Below are 27739 nucleotides of genomic sequence, written 5' to 3' on the forward strand. Positions count from 1 at the left end.
TTAAAAGAAGTTTTGCCAAATCTGGTTTGTCTCTCTTTCTACTATTCCCCTCGGTGACCAGTTTATTCTTTTTTTAAAATTTTTACTGGAGTATAGTTGATTTACAATGTTGTGTTAGTTTCAGGTGTACAGCAAAGTGAATAAGTTACATATATACACTCTCTTTTAGATTCTTTTCCTATGTAGGCCATTGCAGAGTATTGAGTAGAGTTACCTGTGCTATACAGTAGGTTCTTATGAGTTATCTATCTTATATATAGTAGTGTGTATATTTCCCCCCACCCGGAATCATATTTTTCTACATCTGTAACTCTGTTTCCGTTTTGTAGATATGTTCATTTGTACCCTTTTTTTAGATTCCACATATAAGCAATATCATATGATATTTGTCTTTCTCTGACTTCACTCAGTATGACAATCTCTGGGTCCATCCATGTTGCTGCAGATGGCATTATTTCATTCTTTTTTTATGGCTGAGTAATATTCCACTGTATATATGTACCACATCTTCTTTATCCATTCCTCTGTTGATGGACGTTTAGGTTGCTTCCATGTCCTGGCTATTGTAAACAGTGCTACAGTGAACATTAGGGTGCGTGTATCTTTTTGAATTATGGTTTTCTCCAGAGCTACATGTAAATGAATGAAATTAGAACACTCCCTAACACCATACACAAAAATAAACTCAAAATGGATTGAAGACCTAAATGTAAGGCTGGATACTATAAACCTCTTAGAGGAAAACATAGGCAGAACACTTCTTGACATAAATCACAGCAAGATCTTTTTCAATCCACCTCCTAGAGTAATGAAAATAAAAGCAAAAATAAACAAATGGGACCTGATTAAATTTAAAAGCTTTTGCACAGCAAAGGAAACCATAAACAAAATGAAAAGACAACTTACAGAATGGTAGAAAATATTTGCAAATAAAGCAGCTGACAAGGGATTAATCTCCAAAATATACAAATGGCTCATGCCGCTCAATATCAATAAAACAAACAACCCAGTCAGAAAACAGGTGGAAGATCTAAATAGACATTTCTCCAGAGAAGACATACAGATGGCTAAAAAGCACATGAAAAGATGCTCAACATCACTAATTATTAGAGAAATGCAAATCAAAACTACAATGAGATATCACCTCACACTGGTCAGAATGGCCGTCATCAAAAAGTCTACAAATAATACATGCTGGAGAGGGTGTGGAGAAAAGGGAACCCGCTTGCTCTGTTGGTGGGAATGTAAATTGGTATAGCCACTATGGAGAACAGTATGGAGGTTCCTTATAAAACTAAAAATAGATTTACCATGTGATCCAGGAATCCCACTCCTGGGCACCAGATTATTCTTTAAGCTTCTGTTTAGTTTGCTGAAAAATAGTTAGATTTTTATTTATATTCTTCAAGTAAATACTTAAGAAATATAACTTATACTTTGATAATGAGGGTCAAAGAAGTGAAATGTCATGATTTTGATTTCCTCAGCATTTATTGAGATTTTTTTTGTGGCCTACAATACACGGTTAATTTTTCATGACCGTTCCTTTTAAGTTCAAAAAGAAAGTATATTCTAGGTTTTCTTTGTGTGCAGTTTCTGACCTATAGCTATTATTTTAAGCTTTAATCTTCTGTATCTTTGCTTAGTTTTTTATCTGATCAGTTTGGGGATATTTTTGTTATATATTCTAGTTAATATATTGTTATATATTCTGCTTCTTTAAATTGTTCAAAATATTTCATTGCTGTATGGTTGAGTGTTAATGAATTTGTGATTGTTATGTATTTTTAGCTGTTATGTAACATTATTTTTCCCTTATGATGTTTTGGGATAAAATTTTATTTTTGTTTTCTTTTAAAATTCTTATCCCACCTGTCTTTCTGGTTAATATTTGCTTTATATATATTTTCTTTTTTTCTCCCTTTATTTTAAATGTCTCTCTTAGACAACACACTAACAGATCATTTTTAAAAAGAATCCAATGTGTAAATCTGCCTTTTGATGAGTAGCAATTACTGTTTTATTAGAACTTATTTCTGTGATTATTTTTGTGTTTCTGTTTATCATGGTTTCTTTTTTTTCCTCCCTTTTTTTTCACCTTCTACCCCTGATATCTTAGAACATTTTCACTTGCCTCTGGTGTGTCTTTTTGTCTGTCTGTATCTCCTTCCCATGAATCTAACAACCACAATTGTTGTCTAGGATTTTACTCAGAGATTGTTACAGATACTGTATATGATATCTCAAGTAACAGACTTTAGAGTTATTTTCTCACTCTTATTTATTTTGTAAATTATTGGATATCTTTTGGTTTACTCTGTATTGGAATACTTTCTTTGAGAGTACTTTCAAGGAGGGCTTTGAGTGGTTGATTTTGTGATGTATTGAATGTCTCAGGATATTGTATTTAAACAATTTAAATATTTAAACAATTGCTTACATTTAAGTTCTTTAAATAATTGTTTAGTGAGCTACAAAATATTAGGTCCATTTTCTCTTCAGACCTTTGACAATAATAATCCATTGTTTTCTTATTTCAGTAGTTGATATGAGTCTGATTTTTGTTCTTCTGTTACCTTTTTTCCTCCTGGAGCTTGATCATTTTCTCTTGACTTATTTCCTAAATTGCACTGAAACATATATAAGTTTAGATTTAACCTAGGGCAATTCAGTTTGAGGCTTTTCTTTAACTCTAGGAAATATTTGATAATTATTTCTTAAAATACTGTCCCCCCCCCCGCTCCCTCCCACCTCATTTATATTTTCTTTCATTCTGAGACTTCTGTTAGATGGATGTTTAAACTTCTGTTCTTTACATATTTTAATTGTTCATTCATTTTTTTCTATCTTTTTATCCCTTTCTGTGTCTTTTTGGAAGGATCCTTGACTTAACAACCTAGTCACTAATTGGTTCTTTTGCTGCATTTCTTCTGCCACTTAACCAATCCCTTGTGTTCTTTATTTCAAAGATTATTTCTTTCATACTTTATAATTTCAGTTGTTATTCATAGCTACTTGGTTTTGCTTTATGTTTCCAATTTTCTTTCTTTGAGAATATTTGTTATGTTTATTTTGAGTACTATTATCTGGGCTACTGATTTTGCTTCCTTTTTATAAGGTGGCTTAGTTTATTATATTTCTTTCAGAATGCTTGTATTATTCACACATTTCATCCTCCCCTGTACTTCCCCTCAGGACCTCATATTCTCTTGAAGAATTATTAACTGCCTTAGTGTGCTGTTGTATACATATGTGATAGTGTGGTAATGGGACCTAGGGAGGGGTGAAAGCTTGGACCGTAACTTCAGATGGGTTTAGGGAATAGGATGGGGTTGTTACACAGAACTTCTAGGGTTGCAGTCTGGGCTCAACTACTTCTTATTGGCTTTTCTTCTAGATGATCTTACTCTTCAGAGGACCTCCCAGTCCTGGGAGGAAAAGAGCCACTGCTCTTTTCCAGGGGCTGCTACCCATGGGTGTAAATGCTACCAGGTATTCAGGGCAAAAGGGAAGAAAAGAGAGTGCTTGGCCAATCCTTTTTTATTGGTTATCAGTTTCTGCCTCATCTAGGTTCCTATACTGTACTTGTATAAATCCTTGCCTCTTGCCTGTGCTGCTGGTTTCCTGCCCAGTGTGAGGGAGAAAGAAGGGGGTATGAAGACAGTTCTTGTCCCACAGGATATTCTCTGCTGTGGTACAGGCCTTCTCCCACTTGGTATGACCGTATTCATTCAATGCCAAGCACCAGCCATCCTCTCTCTTTCCAAGGGTTTCTCAGAGTTTTGTGATAAAAATTTCTGGGGTCTATTAAGTTTTCCTCTTGTCTCTGTGACATTTCTAGAGTCTGATTCCTAGAGAGAGCCATCAAGCTCTTTTGTCTCTTCTAAGCCTTTCTAAAAATGCTTTTAAGTGCATACACACACACACACACACACACACACACACACACACACACACACACATGCTTAATGTCTTTCCTTAATTGGAATTATTTGAATATTTTGATGTGTTTATTTTTACTTAGCAGTAGCTCTTAGAAACTTCCATATCAGGACAAAATAGTAGTGATTCTTATGTAAAGTCAGAGAAAAAAGGATAATTTCTACTTGATTAAAAACCTAAGAATATGAAACTTTCTATTTATAACCTTAATTCACTTAACGTTTACTCTTACAGTCCAAATAAATCACCTTATAGGTAGTTTTATGCTTTTATGTCTAATTATTCTAAGTTTTATTTATAAAATGCTCAAAGATAGGGATTCAACATACTACTTTTCTCTCAGATTCTAATATGGTGCTTGAATCCTAATATAAAATTAATAAACTTTAAAAAACAGAAGTATCTCTCTGCAGGATTTGTCAGCCTCTTTAGAAGCAGTATATGGACAGGCCAAAGAAGGGACAAACTCTGAAGAAATACTGAAGAAATTTTATGACTGGAAGTGTAATAAAAGAGAGAAGTTCACCAGCGTTAGAAGTGAAACAGAGGTTTCTCTACAACATCTTGTAACATGGTTTCAGAGTACCTTAAAGGTAACAATAGCTGTTGCCGAGTGGTGTCATAGCATAAACCAGGGAATGTTTTATTTTTAAATTGTCCACATGTAATTTACTTCTTTCTGGGAGAGAGAGTGAGGGAGGGAGGGAGAGAGAGATAAAAAAGAGAAAAAATATTAATGAGAATATGAATGAGAATGCTGGGATAGAAGAGTGAGGGATTTACACATTTACATTCTCTGTTTAGGACATATATGAAAACATCTTCAGTCAAGTTACAGGTGTAAGATAATATCAGTGGAGTTTATTACAAGTGTAGTGTATATTTTACAGCTACGGTGTAGAGATAAGGGTGTGTGCTTTGAGGGTAGTAGAGCTTTCCTCTTTTTGGTTTCTTTTTTTAGCAGGACATATGTGTTTTAACATTAGTTGGCTAACTAGCCATGATTACAATGTTGTTTAGCAGTGTAAATCTTTTAAGTTTTAGTTATCTTAAATATCCTAAAGATATCTAAAATAAATGGGGAATATTAGTCTCTTTTGATGTTAGATATTAGAAAAGGTATCTTGCATATCTTTTTGTTTTTTTAGTTCTTAATTATTATTGTGAAAACACCATGTAATTTTCTAAAAGGCTTGGAGGCATATGGCTTTGTGTAGTGTACTCAGAATCCTAATTAAATTTTGGCCTAATTTTGTTATTGATTCTTGTTCTTCCGTGTGCTTTACATCCTCCTGAGCAAAGGGAAAGACACCTATAGTGTCATTTATCTCTCTGTGTGAATGATTTCCAAATATGCAGTTCTAGCTTTGTCTGGGGAAAAAAAAATCTTTAATCTCCTGCTACTTCTAGAACTCTTCATTTTTGGTACTTTCTTATGGATACATTAATGTAACTAAGTTATTTCTTTGTCTTCTTTTGTTATTGATCATAATTGTCTTTCCATTTAGGTTAATTATCTGTTATCCTTTTCTTTCATTTCCATATCTGTTTCCCAAATCTAGACCTCCATAAACACAAATCTGAACCTCTGAAAGCCGAGTGACTGCTTATGACATTTATGTTCTATATTATAGTTTGGGCCCCTGATGTCTATTCTATTTAACACCTTATTATAAAGTCTGTTTCCTGATAGAAAGCACCTTAGTTTTCCTAATGAGATGGAAACTATCAGGGTTTAATTTTTAACTTTGAATCTTCATATTCCTTAATGCTAGTGGGTCCTCATTAAGTACCAGGTATAATCATACCCCTTCTTTGTATAAACGCTGATATTGTCTGCCCACTACCTGTCAGATTTAAACTTGCTACCTGAGCAGTCAAGGTTCTTTACCAGTATTTAGTCAGACTGCCTCTTTTACTGTTCCCCCAAAACATCTTGGTCTTGTCCCTGTTTTTTTTCATAATTTTCCTCTGTATTGTCCTCTCATCTCTCTTAATCACTAATTACCTAAACAAAAATCTGTGTTTTCTTTAGGCATGTGAGGTATATATACCTTTTCTTTCTGGTGCATAAGTTTTGTGAGGGTAGTACTTTATGTTTCTTGTGTTTATTTCCCCCTCCTTGCCCAGTACATAGGTTAATGTTCTGCTCCAGGTATAGGGACACAATACTAATTGAAATAATTAAATGAGATACTTCATGTTTTTTATTTTTGCACACGAGGCCTTTGATCTATCTGTGGAAGAATCACTGACTTCTGAAGACACAATTGGTAATATTGATGAAATCCTAGAGAAGGCAGGGTCAAGTGTCTGCAAAGAGTTGGAGATATCTCTGATTGTGAGTATTGATAATCTTTATTACTGCTTCCTTTGAAGCAAAGTGGTTTCCTTACTAGGTAGAGTGTTAAGACTAGTCTTAGCTTTCCTCGTAAAGGCCTATTTGAGATAGTAACACCGTCAAGTTCTAATCCAAATACAGTGTGAAGTCTTATTCTTCCACAGGGTGGTTGGTATTTTGATTTTAGTAGGATATTTCACATGAAAAAAAATCTAATGTTTAATTCCAGGAAAACAACTCTTAATCTGAGTGTGTCAGCTTTCGTTAGCACTTGATTTTTGAGTCCGTCATACCCAGTGACTGTAAGTGTAAGATAAGACTCTTTAGAGTTTGTGAAAACTTGAAATAAAATCTGAAACAGCTCTTGGAAGTGGATACACAAGTTTGATTAATAGCTCCCTTTCCCTACTGTGTATACTCTCTTTTGCTGTGTAAAGTTAAAAATTAGTGTATTTTGTAATGTTAATATTGATCACTGGAACTCTTAACCAGTTTCTCAGGCTGCTTACCAAAGTCTCATTGGTTATGTTCTTTATTTTGCTTGTTTCTCTTTACCTTTTGTGATTTTATAAAGATTGGCATTAAAAAATACGCATTACTATATTTCCCTATTGTCAAATTGTCCTTATTTAGATGGTTTTGTCAGGCTTGATTTTAGAAGTGGTTGTTAACAGATAACTAAAAATAAAGTGTTGAAGTTCTATATATTGTTTAGTTCTTACATTTAGCATAACAGTATCCCTGATTTCCTTTAACACTCTACTTCAGACAGCTTTAAGTATAATAGCGTTATGGGAATAAAATTTCCTATATGAACATCTTTGATATCAATCTCTCTTCTCCCTAGAAAAATATCTATGTTTAAGAAATATTTTGAAATAGATATAGAAATTCGTTAAGGATATCATTTTAAAGTGTATCCATTGTTATCGAAGGTTTTAACTATTTTGTATTCCTTTGTATATAAATCTGTGTGTATGATTTCATTTAGGAGCAAGGTGATGCAGACAAGGAGATCACTTTAAATGCATATAGTCAAATAGTACAAAAGATCCGTTCAGAGGAAAGGCTTATTGCCACAGTACAATCCAAGTACAAGGACAGTGTTGAGGTTGGATTATGCTTTATATTATTGGTCTTATATACTGATGCTTTGAAATTTTTAATACTTAAACTTTTCTCAAGTAGTTTAATACCCAGTGTGTAGATAAATTATTTACTATTGCTAGAAAAACACTATAGCCATTGTTAGCTGGTATATAATTAAATTCATCCTGTAGTGGAAATGGCATTTCACTGATATAAATATATTGAGATTTTTTTATTGTCTTAAATCTTTGATTTTCTTATGTCCTTTAAAACATAACTTTTATCATTTTCTTTTTTTTCTTTTTTTTTTTTTTTTCGGTACACGGGCCTCTCACTGCTGTGGCCTCTCCCGTTGCGGAGCACAGGCTCCGGACGCGCAGGCTCAGCGGCCATGGCTCACGGGCCCAGCCGCTCCGCGGCATGCGGGATCTTCCCGGACCAGGGCACAAACCCGTGTCCCCTGCATCGGCAGGCGGACTGTCAACCACTGCGCCACCAGGGAAGCCCTCATTTTCTTTTTGCCTATACAAGTTTACAGTAGAAAACTTGCTATATACAGAAAGATAAGAAATAAAAACTGATTATAGTCCCCTTTGCTTAAGAGGTACTTATTGCTAGTTTCAGAGTATTTCCTTTGTGAATGGTGACATATATATGTATGAATATTATATACACTGCATCATTTTGTAAACTGTTTTGAAAATGTTTTCTTCATTTAATTGTGTATTATAAACTTTGCCCATATGATTAATAATTCTTGTATACTGTCATTTTGAGTGATTAAAACATCATCTCTTGCATAGATGTACAGTGTTATTTAACCTTTCATCTATCAGATGTTAAGGTTACTTCCTTTTTTTTTTTTACCATAAATAACACTGTACATAATCTTTTTATTTTTATTTTTCGGTACGCGGGCCTCTCACTGTTGTGGCCTCTCCCGTTGCGGAGCACAGGCTCTGGACGCGCAGGCTCAGCGGCCATGGCTCACGGGCCCAGCCGCTCCACAGCATGTGGGATCTTCCTGGACCGGGGCACGAACCCATGTCCCCTGGATCAGCAGGCGGACTCTCAACCACTGCGCCACCAGGGAAGCCCTATACATAATCTCTGTACATAATTTTGTGTGTATTTCCTCAAATAGATTCCTAAAAATTGTTAATTACTAAGTCAAAAGGAATGAACATTCTTAAAACTTGATACATATTGTCAAGCTCCTTTTGGGAGGGTAATTTCAGTTTACATCCTCACTAGAAATTCAATTTGCATTTTCTGTAGCAAAGTGTGTCTCACTGTGTATCTCAGCTTGAAATATTTTTTCCCTTTGTTTCTTTGATTGCTAGAATGATACTGTTCTAAATAGATATGTGGATAATTAAGAAATCAGTGGGTAGAATTGTCTTGTTGAAAATTGAAGAATTTCTTATTTCAATCTGAACTCAGTAAATACTAGTTGAATCTTAATAGAGAATTAATGAGTGGTCAGGAAGCGACTGTTCGATTAATATTGTTGTCTGTGTGTTGAAAATATAACAACTCTTTCTCTCACTTAGTTTAAGGAACAGATTATTGAATGTTTAAATAAGAGCCCCAATGTGGATCACTTGCTGTCCATTAAAAAGACACTGAAAAGCTTAAAGGCTCGACTGAGATGGAAATTGGTTGAAAAGAATAATTTGGAAGAAGTAAGGAAACAGTTGGTTCATACTGAACTCTGTGTGTACCTCATTTTATTTATGCTAAGAGTAATGCATAAATACACTCTTTAAAATTATTCACATTTTGTTTTATTTTTCCCTTCTGTGTTTGTGTTTAAATAAAATTACTACATTAATAGTGTAAACATTTTCCCATGTCATGAAGTGCTTTAAAAAAACATTTTACATGGTTGCCTTGGTTGTTAGTAAGATAAGCATTTTCGAATAATTTAAAAAACTGTTGATAATGGACTGTTATAATATCTATTAAAAACCAGCCTACTACATGCTGCAAGGCAATGGGGTACTCCCCCAAAGGCAGAATTTTGTCGTAAAGATCAGGATGTCTTTTGTTAGCTCTCTTTTTAATGGCTGGACATACTATTTCTTGCAAACAGTTTAAGTTGTTTTCATATTATAATAGAACTGGAAGAATTAGGACACTTTAAACTGGACTAAACCTCCTTCTTTAGGCTTGAAACTGTGAAAAAACTGGCATTCTTTGTTTCCTTGAACAAAGAATTTACTTGTCAAAGGGATTTACATTATATCTTAATCCAACTTGAGTTAGCTTTCTTCCTCATTGGAGCATTTAAGCATTGAGTAGAGCTAATTTAATAGTTTAAAATTTTTCTAGTTTTATCCTATTTTGGGCTGTGGGGAATGGGGTCTTCTTTAGTTTAATTTTTTAACTTTTATAGAAACATCTAACTTTGGAAACATGTACCTTTTAAAGAGGCTTGTTAATTATCTTAGAGTTTTGTGGAGTCTTTGTGAGTCCTACATTGTCTTTCCTGTAGTAGACATGCCACATGTTTACTAATTTTTTAAAAATCAAATCTTACATAGAAAAAGGTTCCAGGGAGTTTAATTGTATTCTGGTTCCTATTCTTGACATTTACTTATGGTGGCAGTTGGTCATCTTAGAGAAAATGTACAGCAAATTAAGAGATAAGAAAAATCTATGTAATTAATTTTATGACTTTATTTTTGTAATTCCTTTTTGTAGGTTTTGGAAAAGTCAGGATTAGAATAAACTAATAAATATTAATTCGACAAGTGTTATGAGAGATTGTTATGTGCTAGGTATAGAAGGATACATAGAAATCAGACAGAGTGATTTGTTGTAGAAGTTGCATTAATTCTTACTAGGAAGACTTGTTTTGAGTCTACTTTCATAAGTCTATAAGGTCACTTTTTTCTTTCTGATTAAAGTCCGATGACCATGATGGATCTGAGATTGAGGAAATAAAACAAGAAATAACTCAGTTGCAGAATAGTGTCTTTCAGGAAATTTATCATGAGCGGGAAGAATATGTAAGTATTTGATGCTTTGAAATTTTGAATTAGTTTTTACTGTAAAAATTGAATTCAAATATCCATTTTTATGAAGTGTACTATAATCAAAAGATCAGAGATTATATTGGCATAGTTAAGTTGGTATAGTAATGTTTGTGAATTTAGAAATTAATTTCTGATGACAAAATAATTCATAACCATTGTGCCAAATGTGAAAATTACAGAAAAATATAAGGAAGAAGAAACATCATCTGTAATGTTCTCACTCAGTGGTAACAGTAGTATAATCACATTTAACTTTTGAGTTTACTTCCTTTTATTTGCTTTCTGCTTGTTTTTATAAGAATCGAGATCGTAACAGACACTTTTGCATATTGCTTGTTTTCTGTTGAAGATAAAGCCTAAAGACTTTTTCCTTTATTAAAATCTGTATGAACATCATTTTAGCTTAAAACTGCAATGAAAACACTAATAGGGCATCATAATTTAGTTGAAGAATATAGCAAAATAAAACTACTGGGTTGGGGGAAAGTTCTACCATGAATTTTTGTGACTTTGGAAGAGTTAGTCAGCATATTTTGTCTTTAAAATGGAGAGAATATTGTATTTTATGTTTCAGGGATGTTATGGGAAAGAAGATAAGAAACAGTGGCCTCTGAAAAATAAAAATACTATGAAAATAATAGGCATTTTAAGTGTTATGCATTATTTAGCAAACTTATCTGACAGTGTGTGCTTCATTGTTCACCTTATGAACCTTGGATAAAATAGCTATCTCCCAGGAACTTGATAAGTATCTAGAAGTTTTACTGAATAAACATGTGATGTGACTTTTCTAAGGATTCTCAATTTACACGTTTGCTTCAAAGTAGCTTTTGTAGAGCTACATGTTAATTTTTTCTTTCAAGGCTTTTATGATTTTTTTCTTCCTAACATGAAATAGCCATTATTTTAAAATGTTACTGTGTTGTTTTGTTCTGTGTTTGTACTGTGTTCTACTATTTTGAGAAATAGTGACAATTTTATGACTCAAATTGGTTTTTCATGACACTTTTTCATTTTAGCTTGTGAATGAGTATGGACTTTTGACCTTAGGCAAGGTTTTGTGCCTGTATATGTATATTAAGCTTAAAATTGGTAATTAAGTTTTTCTTCTGTTAGTAAGATGGTAATTTAGAACCAAATGACTCTTGGTTTTCATTTACTATTTCTTGTAGTAGAAGGCAAAATCAGTGATTATATATTTTATGAGGTTATATATATTATTAGATTATATATCTTGTTAGATATATAATAAGGGAGATACCAACATGTCACAATTAAATATATGTTGATCTATAATAAAAATATTTTTTAAATTTAGGAGAAGCTGAATAGCTTGGTACAGAAATGGTTCCCTGAGCTTCCTCTACTTTATCCTGAAATAGGATTACTTAAGTACATGGTAAGCTTTGTTTCTCCTGAGAATTACTATTCTGCAGAGAGTGTTGAAAAGTGATGACGTTAAAATTATGTGTTAGTGTTAAATTTATAATATCCTTACTTTATGAAAATGTTCCTGAGGAGTGGTTTTTAGGTATTATTAGATCTTTTCTCAAGACTGTCTTTAATACTTGCATACTATATTTATATCAATTTGCATGTTTTTTATGTCAATTTTTATATCAATTTGCATGTTTTTATTTGTTTTCTCTTTTACTCATACCCACTCAATACATTGCATGGCACTTATTTGAATTACAGGTGTTTATTTTTTGAAATGATGAAGCAGTTTAGCTTCTGTTCCAGGTTAGAATAAAAGCAGGACACTGGGCTTCCCTGGTGGCGCAGTGGTTGAGAGTCCACCTGCCAATGCAGGGGACGCGGGTTCGTGCCCTGGTCCGGGAAGATCTCATGTGCCACGGAGCAGCTGGGCCTGTGAGCCATGGCCTCTGGGCCTGCGTGTCCGGAGCCTATGCTCCACGGCGGGAGAGGCCACAGCAGTGAGAGGCACGCGTACCACCAAAAAAAAAAAAAAAAAAAAAAAAAAAAGCAGGACACTGATAGTCATGGGGAATTTAAACAGAATTTATCTTTTAAGTTAAAGCAGGCAGGATTCAAAGTCTGGGAGATCAGTGTATTAGAAGGACTCTGTGGAGCAGGATTGGTAAACTTCGGCTCTCAGAGCAGAATCTGTTAGCTCTGTGTTTTATGTTGTCTGCTAGGGATGAGGGACTAGATGAGATGTTTATTCTTTTTTTTTTTAATTTTATTTATTTATTTTTGGCTGCATTGGGTGTTCATTGCTACGCATGGGACTTTGTCTAGTTGCAGCGAGTGGGGGCTACTCTTTGTTGCAGTGTGCAGGCTTCTCATTGTGGTGGCTTCTCTTGTTGCGGAGCACAGGCTCTAGGCACACAGGCTTCAGTAGTTGTGGCTCGCAGGCTCTAGAGCACAGTCTCAGTAGTTGTGGCTCACGGGCTGAGTGCTCCGCGGCATGTGGGATCTTCCCGGACCAGGGCTCGAACCCGTGTCCCCTGCATTGGCAGGTGGATTCTTAACCACTGCGCCACCAGGGAAGCCCAAGATGTGTATTCTTTAAGATTGTCATTAAGTCCATGATAATAGCTTAAATACAGTACATGAAGGGATGTTCACATAGACTTATGACCTCATAAATATGTAAGATTAATAAGTCCCATAAATTGTTAAAGCAATTACTGTATAATCTTTTCAGACTAAACTTTAAAATAATGTAGTGTTTTCCTTGCAATTATTTAACTCTTGCTTAGAGACTCTCTCTTATAGGCTGGGTGAGTGAATATGTGGTGCTATATAGGACTTGAAAATTAATTTTAAAAATATGCTAATCTGTTTCATTGTGGAAGATTATAAAAGGTTCGAATTGTGGCTTATGGATGCCTTTAATTATTTTAAGATGTTTTCCTGTGATGTATCCTTAGGAAACCCCTGTAGATTATGTATTGTGACTTACTTAAATATGCTGACAACACTTAAAAAAAAAACAGAAAATAATTTCACAACCCCTCTTACTAAAACTCTACCATAGTAAAACTCAGCTTGATTTAAAATGTTGATAGTCATGTTTTAGTGCAAAAAAAGTATTCCTTTTAAAAAGTAGCAGAAATACCTAGTAGAGTTAAATTATTTAAAAGCCATTTTCACTTTTGAGGATTCCACTTCAGAGGCAGGGGTGTTAGAGTTCACAGTAGTCAAAATTTTTAGACATCTCATTCCCATTGTACAGTCTCCTTTTTATTTGTCATCATTTTAATATTTTTTAGGAAACACATGAAGTTTTCCAAGTAAACATCAGGGTCCCTTGGAAGCACGTCTGGTTCATCCCAGTCATCTTCAGAATCTGTTAGAGAGCTGTTGCAATGATTAAATGTATGGTCATTACATTTTGGGTGGGAGTTCAAGAGCCAGGAAATAGAAAAAATATGAAACTTTAAATATTTTTATTTATTGGTGTCTCCAGTAGGGTTCATGTCCAGTCCATCTAATAGTATGTAACTAATTTTGTTGATTATTTAAAAGTGCTGGGATTATTTGGATTCTTCAACTGTAACAAAAACTTGTGCCTAGAACTCTGGTGGTCTTCTTACAATGAGCTTGGAAAGGGACCTTCTTGATGCTGAGCCCATGAAGGAACTTAGCGGGAAGCGTCCTTTGGTATGTTCTGAGGTTAACGGGCAGATAATTCTTTTAAAGGTAAGTTCTTTGGACTTGTGGGAGATTCCGAAGTACAAAGGGGGAGTGGTGGTGGTACTTTTCAGGAAAGTAAAGACCCACTGTTTATTTTCTAAACTATGTGAATTGACTGGTATGATGATTATGCTTCCAGTGTGGTTGCCGGAACTAATTTTGAATTTAAAGTTTCTCTCATTTCCCTAAATAATGTATGTCTTTAATAGAATGTACTTACATTCCTTTTCTCGGGTGAACTTATTACATTCTAGCCAAGAGCCTTTTAAAATTCTTGTTTTTCTTACATTTCTCTTTGAAATCTCAACTATTTTGCCAACACAGTCTTCTGTTCTTTGATTTCTTCTCTTCATTGACCTGGAAAACTGTTAATCATGATAGTAGGATAATTACTTTGGCTTTAGTGAGTGCATATTGTAGAGTGTATATTAAGCTACTGGTAGAAATGTTCTTTTTTTTCTATATCATATCATTTAAAGCAGATAGAAAAAGTATTAAAAAAATAAATTTAGTTATATTTTAACTTATATAAAAATCTAATTTAAGCTGGAATGATATATAATTAGAGTGAGATTTTTAATCTTGGAATTGCCAATCCCTCTTTTTTTTTTTTTTTTGGTACAAGGGCTATTCTGTGGATGTCGACACAGAAGCCAGGGTAATTCAGAGAGCAGCCGCGTATCACAGAGCTTGGAGAGAAGCTAAAGAAGAGTCTGGGTTGCTACCATTGATATTCCTATTTTTGTGTAAGGTAAAGTTTTTATGCTAATCTCTTGCAGAAAACATTTTATTTAAAGTGCGTTTTAGCTCCAAGCTTTAGAGAAGTAATTAATTCCTTTTAACTTTTTAAAAATTGAAGTATATAGTTGATTTACAATATTGTGTTAGTTTCAAGTGTACAGCATAGTGATTCAGTATATTTGCAGATTATATTCCATTACATGATAATGGGTATAATTCCCTGTGCTAAACAGTAAATCCTTGTTGCTTATCTATTTTATATATAATAGTTTGTATTTGTTAATCCCATACCCCTAATTTGTCCCTCCCACTTTCCCTCTCCCCTTTGGTAACCACAAGTTTGTTTTCTATGTCTGTGAGTTTGTTTCTGTTTTGTATATACATTCATTTGTATTATTTTTTAGATTCTACATATGTGATATCATATAGTATTTGTCTTTCTCTGACTTATTTCACTAAGCATGATATTCTCTATCCACGTTATTGCAAATGGCAGTATTTCATTCTTTTAAATGGCTAATATCACATTGTATATCTATCACATCTTCTTAATCCAGTCATCTGTTGATGGGCATTTGGGTTGCTTCCATGTCGTGGCTATTGTAAATAGTGCTGTTATGAACATTGCAGTGCATGTATCTTTTAGAATAAGTTTGTTTTGATTTTTCCGGATATATACCCAGGAGTGGAACTGCTGGATCATATGGTAGTTCTATTTTTAGTTTTTTGAGGAACCTCCATACTGTTTTCCATAGTGGCAACACCAATTTACATTCCTACTGACAATGTATGAGGGCTCCCTTTTCTCCACATCTTCTCCACAATTTGTTATTTGTAGATTTTTTGATGATAGCCATTATGACAGGTGTGAGGTGATACCTCATTGTGGTTTTGATTTGCATTTCTCTAATAACTAGTGATATTGAGCATCTTTTCATGTACCTGTTAGCCATCTGTATGCCTTCTTTGGAAAAATGTCTATTCAAATCTTCTGCCCATCTTTTGATTGTTTGGTGTTTTTTGATATTGAGTTGTATGAGCTCTTTGTATATTCTGGATATTAACCCCTTGTTAGTCGCATCATTTGTGAATATTTTCTCTCATTTCGTAGGTTGTCTTCATTTTGTTGATAGTTTCCTTTGCTGTGCAAAAGCTTTTAAGTTTAATTAGACAGTCTTTTCAAAAGGTGTTGCTGGGCATGTAAAACAATGAAATTAGAGCATTCCCTTACATCATATATAAAAATAAACTCAAAATAGTTTGAAGACCTAAATGTAAGACACGAGACCATAGAACTCCTGGAAGAGAACGTAGAAGAAACAGTCTGACATAAATTGTAGCAATATTTTCTCCTATCAGTCTCCCAAGGCAAAAGAAATAAAAGCAAAACTAAACAAACGGGGCCTAATTAAAAGCTTTTGCACAGCACAGAAGTAATTCTTTCCAGAAAAGTTATTTTGTACAGTCATTGTATACTAAAAATATATTGAAGAATTTTTCACTTAGATTCTCATTCTCTGTTTTGCTTCTCAGTCTGATCCTATGGCTTATCTGATGGTCCCATACTATCCTAGGGCAAACCTGAGTGCTGTTCAATCCAGCATGCCTTTAACTTTAGAAGTAAGTAAAAAACCTTATTTCCATGGATGTATTAAGTGAGAAAAATAACATCTAAAGTTTATTGAGGATATACTACATGCTTTATACAGTGTACAGTTTTGACTCATTCTGTTTAATTGTCATATCAGCCCTGTGATATGAGTTATCCTATTATATACAGATTAGAAAAATGAGGCTCACAGAGATTAATGTGACTTGCACAGGGTCCCTTATCCAGTGGCTGAGTTGGGACTTGGAATTGGGTCTTTTTGGCACCAAAGCCTATCCTTATAACTATTAAGTTGTACTGTATGTAAATTGTGTAGTATAGCACTTGGTATTTTAAGTTTTAAGCAATAGCTTTAATTTCTATCGTAAATTTGAATTAGTAATAATAAAGAATGCCTAGATTCTTGCTACCCAGTAACACTTTTTCAGTCTCTTTTTCTTTTTTAGATGCCTTCTGCTCATTATTTGTAATCCAAGTCTTCTTAGAGACTGTAGTCTCTAAGTCACACACACACACACACACATACACACACACACACACACACACACACACACACACACAGAGAGACACCACATGGTATTACCAGTTATGTAATCAGGACTTCTGTCCTTTAATTCTTTCTCTATTGCTGTATTCTTTTTAAAGGTTCATTTGGAGGAAGCTTAGTCACTTCTGGAAAAGTCTTTTAATTAGAGAAAATGTTCAGCTATTAAAATGATTTGTCTACTTCCTGACTTCTTTTGTATGTACTTGTCTGTAGGAAGCTCTAAAGGTCATGAAAGGTGTTGCCCAGGGCCTGCATACATTGCACAAGGCTGACATAATTCATGGATCACTTCATCAGAACAATGTATTTGCTTTAAACCGTCAACAGGGAATTGTTGGAGATTTTGACTTCACCAAATCTGTGGTAAAATATAGTGGTTTTGTAAATAAGTTCTAGACTTCATTTAGTATTATTTAGTATTATTAGGCAGTAGTTCAGCACTTTATATCATATGGTAATTTATTATAAGACCTTTGCCTTCAGTTAAGGTGTGTCATATAATGCAAGCAATTATGTGTTATCAGGTGGGTGCTGGAACAAGAGTTTCTAAAGTTGTGCATTATATTTTTTAGCCGTAAGTCTTAGGAGCAACCTGAAATTACAGTCAGTGGCATTGACAACATTAGCATTAATCAGTTAATTCATCAAGAAACATTTAGTTGCTGGAAGTACACAAGGAAAACTAGGTGGCCATCTCCTGTCTCCCAGTCTACTGGTGCCCTCCCCCTCGATAGATTAAATTTAGATATACATACTTTGCTATTTTTTGATTAATGGGCATTTTTAGAAACTTGGGAACCTTGGACTTTTCCACTTAATTCAAGTTCGAGTTTGATGACATTGCCTGTGAATTTTGGTGTCATGTTACCTCAGAAGAGGCAGTTTGTGGGATAACAAAATCAGACAATTAAAGAGCATATTGTGATCTTTTTTTTTTTCTTTTTGGTAGAATGGGCAATTTTAAAATACAATCACGAGGGGCTTCCCTGGTGGCGCAGTGGTTGAGAGTCCGCCTGCCGATGCAGGGGACACGGGTTCGTGCCCCGGTCCGGGAAGATCCCACATGCCGCGGAGTGGCTAGGTCCATGAGCCTGCACATCTGGAGCCTGTGCTCCGCAACGGGAGAGGCCACAACAGTGAGAGGCCCATGTACCACACACACACACAAAAGAAATACAATCACGAGGGAGCAGTTCTCTTTGTTAAAATAACAGCTTTATTGAGATATAATTCACATACCATAGTATGTGATATAATTCACATATACATAGTAGTGTATAATTCACTACTAATCTTAATATGGTCAAAAAGTTCTGCATCAATCACCACTGTCTAATTCCAGAACATTTTTTATCACCCTCAAAAAGAAACCCCATACCGGTTTGCAGTTACTCCCTCTTTCTTTCTCTACTCAGCCTCTTGGAAACCGCTAATCCATTTTCTGTCCCTATGGATTTGCCTATTCTGGACATTTCCTATAAATGGAATCATGTGTGGCCTTTTGTGATTGACTTATTTCACTCTGCGTAATGTTTTAAAAGTTCATCCATGTTGTAGCATGTGTCTAAACTTCATTCCCTTTTAAAAATGCCCAAATAATATTTTGTTGTATGCATATGCCATATTTTGTTTTTACCTTCGTCAGTTTGTGGGCATTTGGGTTTCCACTTTTTGATTATTATGAATAATGCTGCTATGAAAATCAGTATACAAGTTTTTGTGTGGAGATATGTTTTCTTGGGAGTGGAATTGTTGGGTTATATGGTAACTCTTCTGTGTTTCACCGTTTAATGAACAAAACTGTTTTCCAAAGTGGCTGCACTGTTTTTCATTCTCATCAGCGATGTATGAGGATTCCAGTTTTTCAACATCCTTGCCAATATTTTATTGTCTGAGGAGTTCCCTTTTGACTAGTAAAAGTCATAATGCTTTTTAATTTTTTTTAAAGAGTTTTTTTGATGTGGACCATGTTTTTAAAGTCTTGATTGAATTTGTTACAGTTATTGCTTCTGTTTTATGTTTTGGTTTTTTTGGCCGCGAGGCCTGTGGGATCTTAGCTCCCTGACCAGGGATCGAACCTGCACCCCCTGCATTGGAAGGCAAAGTCTTAACCACTGGACTGCCAGGGAAGTCCCCATAATGCTTTATTTGTTGGTCGTCTGCAAGTTATAGGATAATGCCACCTGTCTGTATACAGTTTCAATGGTGTTCATGTGGTACCTCAAAAAGAAGAGAAAATAAAAATGTAAAACTATAATGAAATGCTGGATTATAGAGGATTTATACATAGTAGATTTGCTGAAATGTTTATTTTATGTTTATTTATATGAAAATTAGGATAACATCTTAAGAAAAATAACTGTGAGTTTTAAAAAGTTCTCAATTCATAGGGATCCTGTTTAGTTTACTTTTTGAACATGCCATTTGCACAACTGTAGATATGACTCCAAAGAATTCTTCCTGTTTTATACTGATTTGTCAGCTGTTATTATCCAACAAAACATTGTTTTTAATCTGTATTTAAAATTATTTACTTTGAAATATTGATTAAACTCACCTTTTGCTGCATTTTTCACCCTACTCTCAGATTGAAGTACTAATCAGGAAAGGTAATTTGAAAAGCAGACTGTAGTAAAGAACATTGCTTTTCATACATCATACTGCATGTGAATCTCCTGGGGATCTTGTTAAAATGCAATTTTTAGAAATTGAGGTAAAACTAGTATATGATACTATATGTTTCAGGTGTACATAAAATGCAGATTTTTATTCAGCATTTCTGGGATGGAGATTTTGTATTTCTAACAAGCTCCCGGGTGATACTCTAGCTGCTGGTCTTTGGACCACACTCTGAGAAGCAAGGATAATGATGGTAGTGACATGTGCTAGGTAATTATTGTGCTGATTACCTTTACCTTTACAATAACTCTGTAAAGTAGTTACAAATTAATTAATTTCCTTTTTACAAATTAATTAATTTAGGCTCAAAGTGGTTAAAGCCCAAGGTCACATAGCAAATAAATGGCAGAGTGGGAATTGGAGTCAAGGTTTGTCTGAATCCAGGGTTCATGTTCTTGTCATTCATCATCCTTTGACACATTGGAAATGGTGTACTTAGAAAATGGTCAGTAAGGAAGTACTTTGTAGACTTGTGGTTTTTAAAAGTTATTTAGAATTTTCAGAATTAGAAAATAGCACTGCCTCTAGCCCTTATGAAGTGTGTTTTTTTACAAAAGAGTACCAAATTCTTAAAGAATCACTAGTTCTTAGTTTTTAATCTGCTGGAGTCTACAATGTGAAATGTAACCATAGTCTCACTGTTAATTTCATGAGACTGATTTTAAGAGCAATTTATAATGGTGGAAATTAGGTAAAAATATTTGAAAGCAAGAGAGAATAAAATATTTCAAATGAATATTTTTTGTGTTGATTAAATGCAGATTACTTCACAGAACGCTGCCTCAACTGTGTTGCCTTTAAAATATTTAACCTACTGTTTTTGTAGAGTCAGCGAGCCTCAGTGAACATGATGATTGGTGACTTGAGTTTGCTATCACCTGAATTGAAAATGGGAAAACCTGCTTCTCCAAGTTCTGACTTATATGCTTATGGCTGCCTTTTATTGTGGGTATGTTATTTTTTTATTGAAACAGATAAGTCATTTATTTATATATATATTTCAGTATAGAAAGTGATGGTTTGAAGTGGCTTTCCTCAGTATATTACTCTGAATAAAAAATAGTGGTAGATTTTTAGTAGAAAAAATTTCTTCCCACTTGTTTTTAAAAGGTTGTCATAAACTGTTGCTCTGCAGTTGATATTTGAACAACATGGGTTTGAACTCCCTGGGTCCACTTAAGCGCAGTTTCATTTTCAGTAGTATATACTATAGTACCACTCCATCCATGGTTGTGCGCATACAGAGGAACCAGGGATATGGAGGGCCAACCATAAATTCTATGCGGGTTTTCAACTGTGTCAAGCTTCGGCACCTCTAACCTCCATGTTGTTCAAGAGTCAGCTGTACTTCTTATCATCTGTTGTGTACTTTCTAAAAATTGGCTTGATAATATGTTTTACATAGCATGCTACTGTCTTAGTTTTATTGAAGTCAAGATTAACAGTGAGGATGTTTTTGTCCTATATTAATCTGGAAGTAATTTATGCATATATGGAAAATAAATATTAAATGATATTAAATGAGCCTTGAGTAAAAGTTCCTGCTTTGAGTGTAAACCAAATAGCTATTTCTAATCCATGGTTTAAACCCATTCTTCCTGTGAAATATGAGGGATTAAGTGTTAACAGGGAAGGATGTCTGTTCTCACTTCTTCTGTTTAACATTGTACTGGAGGTTCTAGCCCAGGGGTCAGCAAAATTTTCCATAAGCGGCCAGATGGTAAATAGTTCAGGCTTTGTGGGACATATGGTTTCTGCTGCTTTAGCCTGAAAGCAGCTATAGGCAGTACATAAATGAGTGAGGGCCTCTGTTCCAATAAAACTTTATTTATGGATATTGAAATTTGAATTTCATATAATTTTCATATGTCATGAAATAGTATTCTTTGATTTTCTTTTAAACATTTTAAAATGTAAAAACCATTCTTGGCTTGCACGCTGCATGAAAACAAGCAGTGGGATGGATTTGGCATACAGGCTGTAGTTTGCTAATCCTGGTTCTAGTCAGTCAAATAAGGCAACAAAACAAAATAAAAAGCATACAGTTTGAAAATGAAGAAGTAAAGCCATCTTTATTTGCAGGTGACATGATTAATTATGTAGAAAATCTTTATGAATGTTACATACATTAATGCTACTAAAACCAACAAATTTAGCAAGGTTGCAGGATACAAAGTCAGTATAATAATTAATTGGGTTTCTTTATACTAGGAAATTGAGATTAAACAGTCATTTACAGAAGTATAAAAAATATGGAACTTTTAGAGCTAAATTGACAAAAGATTTGCAAGATCTATATACTGAAAACTACAAAAGTATTGTTGACAGGAACTAAAGAAGGTGTAAATAAATGGAGAGATGCGCCATGTTCATGGACTGGAAGAATCAGTGTTGTATGGATGTGAGTTCTTCTCAAATTGGTCATAGTTTTGATACAATTTCAACAAAACTCCTTCTAGGCTTACTTTTTTTTTTTTTGACAGTAATTGACAATCAGATTCTGTAGTTTATATGAAAATACATGGGATCTGGGATAGCTAAAACAATTTTGAAAAAGAATACAAGTGGAGGATTTTAACTGATTTTAAGACTTAATAAAATTACAGTAAATCAAGGCAGTGTGATATTGATGTAAAGTTAGACATAGATCAATGGAACAGAATAGAGACAGTAGAAATAACACCCACTAAAATATGGTCAGTTGATTTTTGACCAAGGTGCCAGGACAGTTCTATGAGGGAAGAGATAGTCTTCAACAAATGGTATTGTAACAATTGGATATCGGTACATAAAAAATAAACTTTGACTTATTCATTGCACAATGTATAAAAATTAACTCTAAATGTATATTAGACCAAAATGTAAAACCTAAGTCTCTAAAACTCAAGAATAAAATACAGGAGAAAATCTTACTGAGTTTGGCAAAGATTTTTTTGTAATAGGACACAAAAAACATCAAGTATAAAAGAAAATAATTTGGATTTCATCAAAATTTAAAATTGTGCTCTTCACAAGACACTGTTACAAAAATGAAAGGCAAGTCATACACAAACTTGGAGGAAATATTTGCAAAACATATATCTGACAGAAGACTTCTATACAGCTTACAGTGAACTCTTACAACTGAATAATAAGAAGACAACTCAAAAATGGGCAAAATATTTAAATAGGCACTTACCAAATAAAATGTCCAGATGGTAAATAAGCATGTGAAAACACGCTCTCAATATCATTATTCATTGGGGATATACAAATTAAAACCAAAATGAAATACTACCACACGCCCACTATAATGTCTAAAATTAAAAATACTAACCACATCAAGTGTTGGCTAAGATGTATAGCAACTAGAACTCTGATATACTGCTGAGGGGAATGTAAATGTAACAACCACTTTGGAAAACAACTTGGCAGTTGTTAAAAGGTTAAACATATACCTATTATATGACCCAGCTGTTTTACTCCTAGGTATTTAGCCAAGAGAAATAAAAGCATATGTCCACACAAAGACTTGTACAAAAATATTCAAAGACATTTTATTTGTAAGAGCCAAAAAATGGGAACAACCCGAATGTCTATAAACAGATGAATGGAGAAACAGTCTGCTATATATTCATTGGAATACTACTCAGCAATAAAAAGGAATGCACTATTAATACAGGCATGCCTTGTTTTATTGTGCTTCACTTTATTGCACTTCGCATATATTGTGTTTTTTTATATATTGAAGATTTGTGGCAACCCTGCATGTCAGATGATGGTTAACATTTTTTAGCAATAAAATATATTCTTAAATTAAGGGATGTACATTGTTTTTTATTCTTTTATTTTTTAACAGCTTTATTGGAGTATTAATTGCTTTACAGTGTTGTAAAGTTTCTGCTGTATAACACAGTGAATCAGCTATATGTATACATATATCCCGATATACCCTGCCTGTTGGGTCTCCCTCCCCCCGCAATCCCACCCTTCTAGGTGGTCACAAAGCACCAAGCTGATCTCCCTGTGCTATGCAGCTGCTTCCCACTAGCTATCTGTTTTACATTTGGTAGTGTATATGTCAATGCTACTCTCTCACTTCGTCCCAGCTTACCCTTCCCCCTCCCTGTGTCCTCAAGGCCATTCTCTGTGTCTGTGTCTTTATTCCTGTCCTGCCCCTAGGTTTTTCAGAACCATTTTTTTTTTATTCCATATATATATGTGTTAGCATATGGTATTTGTTTTTCTCTTTCTGACTTCACTCTGTATGACAGACTCTGGGTCCATCAACCTCACTACAAATAACTCAATTTCGTTTCTTTTTATGGCTGAGTAATATTCCATTGTATATATGTGTCCCATCTTCTTTATCTATTCATCTGTTGATGGATACTTAGGTTGCTTCCATGTCCTGGCTATTGTAAATAGTGCTGCAGTGAACATTGTGGGACATGACTCTTTGAATTACAGTTTTCTCAGGGTATGTGCCCAGTAGTGGGATTGCTGGGTCATATGGTAGTTCTATTTTTACTTTTTTAAGGAACCTCCATACTGTTCTCCATAGTGGCTGTACCAATTTACATTCCCACCAACAGTGCAAGACGGTTACCTTTTCTCCACACCTTCTCCAGCATTTATTGTTTATAGATTTTTAGATGATGGCCATTCTGACCGGTGTGAGATGATATCTCATTGTAGTTTTGATTTGCATTTCTCTAATGATTAGTGATGTTGAGCATCCATTCATGTGTTTATTGGCAGTCTGTATATCTTCTTAGGAGAAATGTCTGTTTAGGTCTTCTGCCCATTTTTGGATTGGGTTGTTTGTTTTTTTGATATTGAGCTGCATGAGCTACTTGTATATTTGTGGAGATTAATCCTTTGTCAGTTGCTTCATTTGCAAATATTTTCTCCCATTCTGAGGGTTGTCTTTTTGTCTTGTTTATGGTTTCCTTTGCTGTTCAAAAGCTTTTAAGTTTCATTAGGCCCCATTTGTTTATTTTTGTTTTTATTTCCATTTCTCTTGGTGGTGGGTCAAAAAGGATCTTGCTGTGATTTATGTCATAGAGTGTTCTGCCTATGTTTTCCTCTAAGAGTTTGATGGTGTCTGGCCTTACATTCAAGTCTTTAATCCATTTTGAGTTTATTTTTGTGTATGGTGTTAGGAAGTGTTGTAATTTCATTCTTTTACATGTAGCTGTCCAGTTTTCCCAGCACCACTTACTGAAGAGGCTGTCTTTCCTCCATTGTATATTCTTGCCTCTTTTATCAAAGATAAGGTGACCATGTGTGCATGGGTTTATCTCTGGGCTTTCTATCCTGTTCCGTTGATCTACATTTCTATTTTTGTGCCAGTACCATACTGTCTTGATTACTGTAGCTTTGTAGTATAGTGTGAGGTCAGGGAGCCTGATTCCTCCAGCTCCATTTTTCTTTCTCATGATTGCTTTAGCTATTTGGGGTCTTTTGTGTTTCCATACAAATTGTGAAATTTTTTGTTCTAATCTGTGAAAAATGCCATTGGTAGTTTGATAGGGATTGCATTGAATCTGTAGATTGCTTTGGGTAGTAGAGTCATTTTCACAATGTTGATTCTTCCAATCCAAGAACATGGCATATCTCTCCATCTGTTGGTATCATCTTTAATTTCTTTCATCACTGTCTTACAGTTTTCTGCATACAGGTCTTTGTCTCCTTACGTAGGTTTATTCCTACATATTTTATTCTTTTGGTTGTGGTGGTAAATGGGAGTGTTTCCTTAATTTCTCTTTAAGATTTTTCATTGTTAGTGTATAGGAGTGCAAGAGATTTCTGTGCATTAATTTCGTATCCTGCTACTTTACCAAATTCATTGATTAGCTCTAGCTGTTTTCTGGTAGCATCTTTAGGGTTCTCTATGTATAGTATTGTGTCATCTGCAGACAGTGACAGTTTTACTTTTAGATTTGGATTCCTTTTATTTCTTTTTTGTCGCTGAGTGCTGTGGCTAAAGCTTCCAAAACTATGTTGAATAATAGTGGTGAGAGCGGGCAACCTTGTCTTTCTCCTGATCTTAGAGGAAATGGTTTCAGTTTTTCACCATTGAGAACGATGTTGGCTGTGGGTTTGTCTTATATGGTCTCTATTATATTGATGTAAGTTCCCTCTATGCCTACTTTCTGGAGAGTTTTGATCATAAATGGGTGTTGAATTTTGTCGAAAGTTTTTTCTGCATCTGTTGAGATTATCATATGGTTTTTATCCTTCAGTTTTTTAATACGGTGTATCACATTGATTGATTTCTGTATATTGAAGAATCCTTGCATTCCTGGCATAAAACTCACTTGATCATGGTGTATGATCCTTTTAATGTGCTGTTGGATTCTGTTTGCTAGTATTTTGTTGAGGATTTTTGCATCTGTGTTCATCAGTGATATTGGCCTGCGGTTTTCCTTTTTTGTGACATCTTTGTCTGGTTTTGGTATCAGGGTGTTGGTGACCTCGTAGAATGAGTTTGGGAGTGTTCCTCCCTCTGCTATATTTTGGAAGAGTTTGAGAAGGATAGGTGTTAGCTCTTCTCTAAATGTTTGATAGAATTCGCCTGTGAAGCCATGTGGTCCTGAGCTTTTGTTTTTTGGAAGGATTTTAATCACAGTCTCAATTTCAGTGCTTGGGATTTGTCTGTTTATGTTTTCTATTTCTTCCTGGTTCAGTCTCAGAAGGTTGTGTTTTTGTAAGGATTTGTCCATTTCTTTCAGGTTGTCTGTTTTACTGGCATATATAGTTGCTTGTAGTAATCTCTCCTGATCCTTTGTATTTCTGCAGTGTCCCTTTGTATTTCTGCCTTTTTCATTTCTAATTCTGTCGATTTGAGTCTTCTCCCTTTTTGTCTTGATGAGTCTGCCTAATGGTTTATCAATTTTGTTTATCCTCTGAAAGAACCAGCTTTTAGTTCTATTGATCTTTGCTATTGTTTCCTTCATTTCTTTTTCATTTATTTCTTATCTGCACTTTATGATTTCTTTCCTTCTGCTAACTTTGTTTTTTTTTATTTTTTCTCTAATTGCTTTAGGTGTGGTGAGGTTGTTTGAGATGTTTCTTGTTTCTTGAGGTAGGATTGTATTGCTATAAACTTTCCTCTTAGAACTGTTGCTGCATCTCATAGGTTTTGGGTTGTCGTGTTTTCATTGTCATTTGTTTCTAGGTATTTTTTTGATTTCCTCTGACTTCTTCGGTGGTCTCTTAGTTATTTAGTAGCATATTTAGCCTCTATGCGTTGGTATTTTTTACAGTTTTTTCCTGTAATTGATATCTGGTCTCATAGCGTTGTGGTCAGAAAAGATAGTTGATACGATTTCAGTTTTCTTAAATTTACCAAGGCTTGATTTGTGATCCAAGGTGTGATCTATCCTGGAGAATGTTCCATGAGCACTCGAGAAGAAAGTGTATTCTGTTGTTTTTGGATGGATTGTCCTATAAATATCAATTAAGTCCATCTTGTTTAATGTGTCATTTAAAGCTTGTGTTTTCTTATTTATTTTGTTTTTGGATGATCTGTCCATTGGTGAAAGTGTGGTGTTAAAGCCCCGTACTATGATTGTCTTGCTGTTGATTTCCCCTTTTATGACTGTTAGCATTTGCCTTATGTATTGAGGTGCTCCTATTTTGGGTGCATACATATTTACGATTGTTATATCTTCTTCTTGGATTGAGTCCTCGATCATTGTGTAGTGTCCTTTGTCTCTTGTAATAGTCTTTGTTTTAAAGTCTATTTTATCTGACATGAGAATTGCTACTCCAGCTTTCTTTTGATACCCATTTGCATGGAATAATCTTTTTCCATCCCCTCACTTTCAGTCTGTGGGTCCCTAGGTCTGAAGTGGGTCTCTTGTTGACAGTATATATACGGGTGCTGTTTCTGTGTCCATTCATCCAGTCTGTGTCTTTTGCTTGGAGCATTTAATCCATTTACATATAAGGTAATTATCGATATGTATGTTCCTATTACCATTTTCTTAATTATTCGGGGTTTGTTTTTGTAGGTCTTTTCCTCCTCTTGTGTTTCCTGCCTAGAGACGTTCCTTTAGCATTTGTTGTAAAGCTGGTTAGGTGGTGCTGAATTCTCTTAA

At 34.5% G+C, this 27739-nt stretch overlaps 1 protein-coding gene across 2 annotated transcripts in view; it reads left to right on the top strand.

Annotated features, from left to right (window-relative positions):
• The window catches only part of STK31 (serine/threonine kinase 31), an 83244-nt gene that overhangs the window by 30028 nt on the left and 25477 nt on the right, over positions 1–27739 (top strand). For both annotated transcript variants that reach the window (XM_065883947.1, XM_065883948.1), the window contains exons 11-21: positions 4356–4535; positions 6167–6283; positions 7275–7394; positions 8926–9057; positions 10285–10386; positions 11732–11812; positions 13957–14082; positions 14702–14827; positions 16351–16437; positions 17187–17336; positions 20479–20601. In XM_065883947.1, the coding sequence (XP_065740019.1) occupies positions 4356–4535; positions 6167–6283; positions 7275–7394; positions 8926–9057; positions 10285–10386; positions 11732–11812; positions 13957–14082; positions 14702–14827; positions 16351–16437; positions 17187–17336; positions 20479–20601 (1344 nt within the window). The remainder of the gene's footprint in view (positions 1–4355; positions 4536–6166; positions 6284–7274; positions 7395–8925; positions 9058–10284; positions 10387–11731; positions 11813–13956; positions 14083–14701; positions 14828–16350; positions 16438–17186; positions 17337–20478; positions 20602–27739) is intronic.

This window comes from Phocoena phocoena, chromosome 9 (genome assembly GCF_963924675.1).
Source record: "Phocoena phocoena chromosome 9, mPhoPho1.1, whole genome shotgun sequence".
Lineage (NCBI taxonomy): Eukaryota > Metazoa > Chordata > Mammalia > Artiodactyla > Phocoenidae > Phocoena > Phocoena phocoena.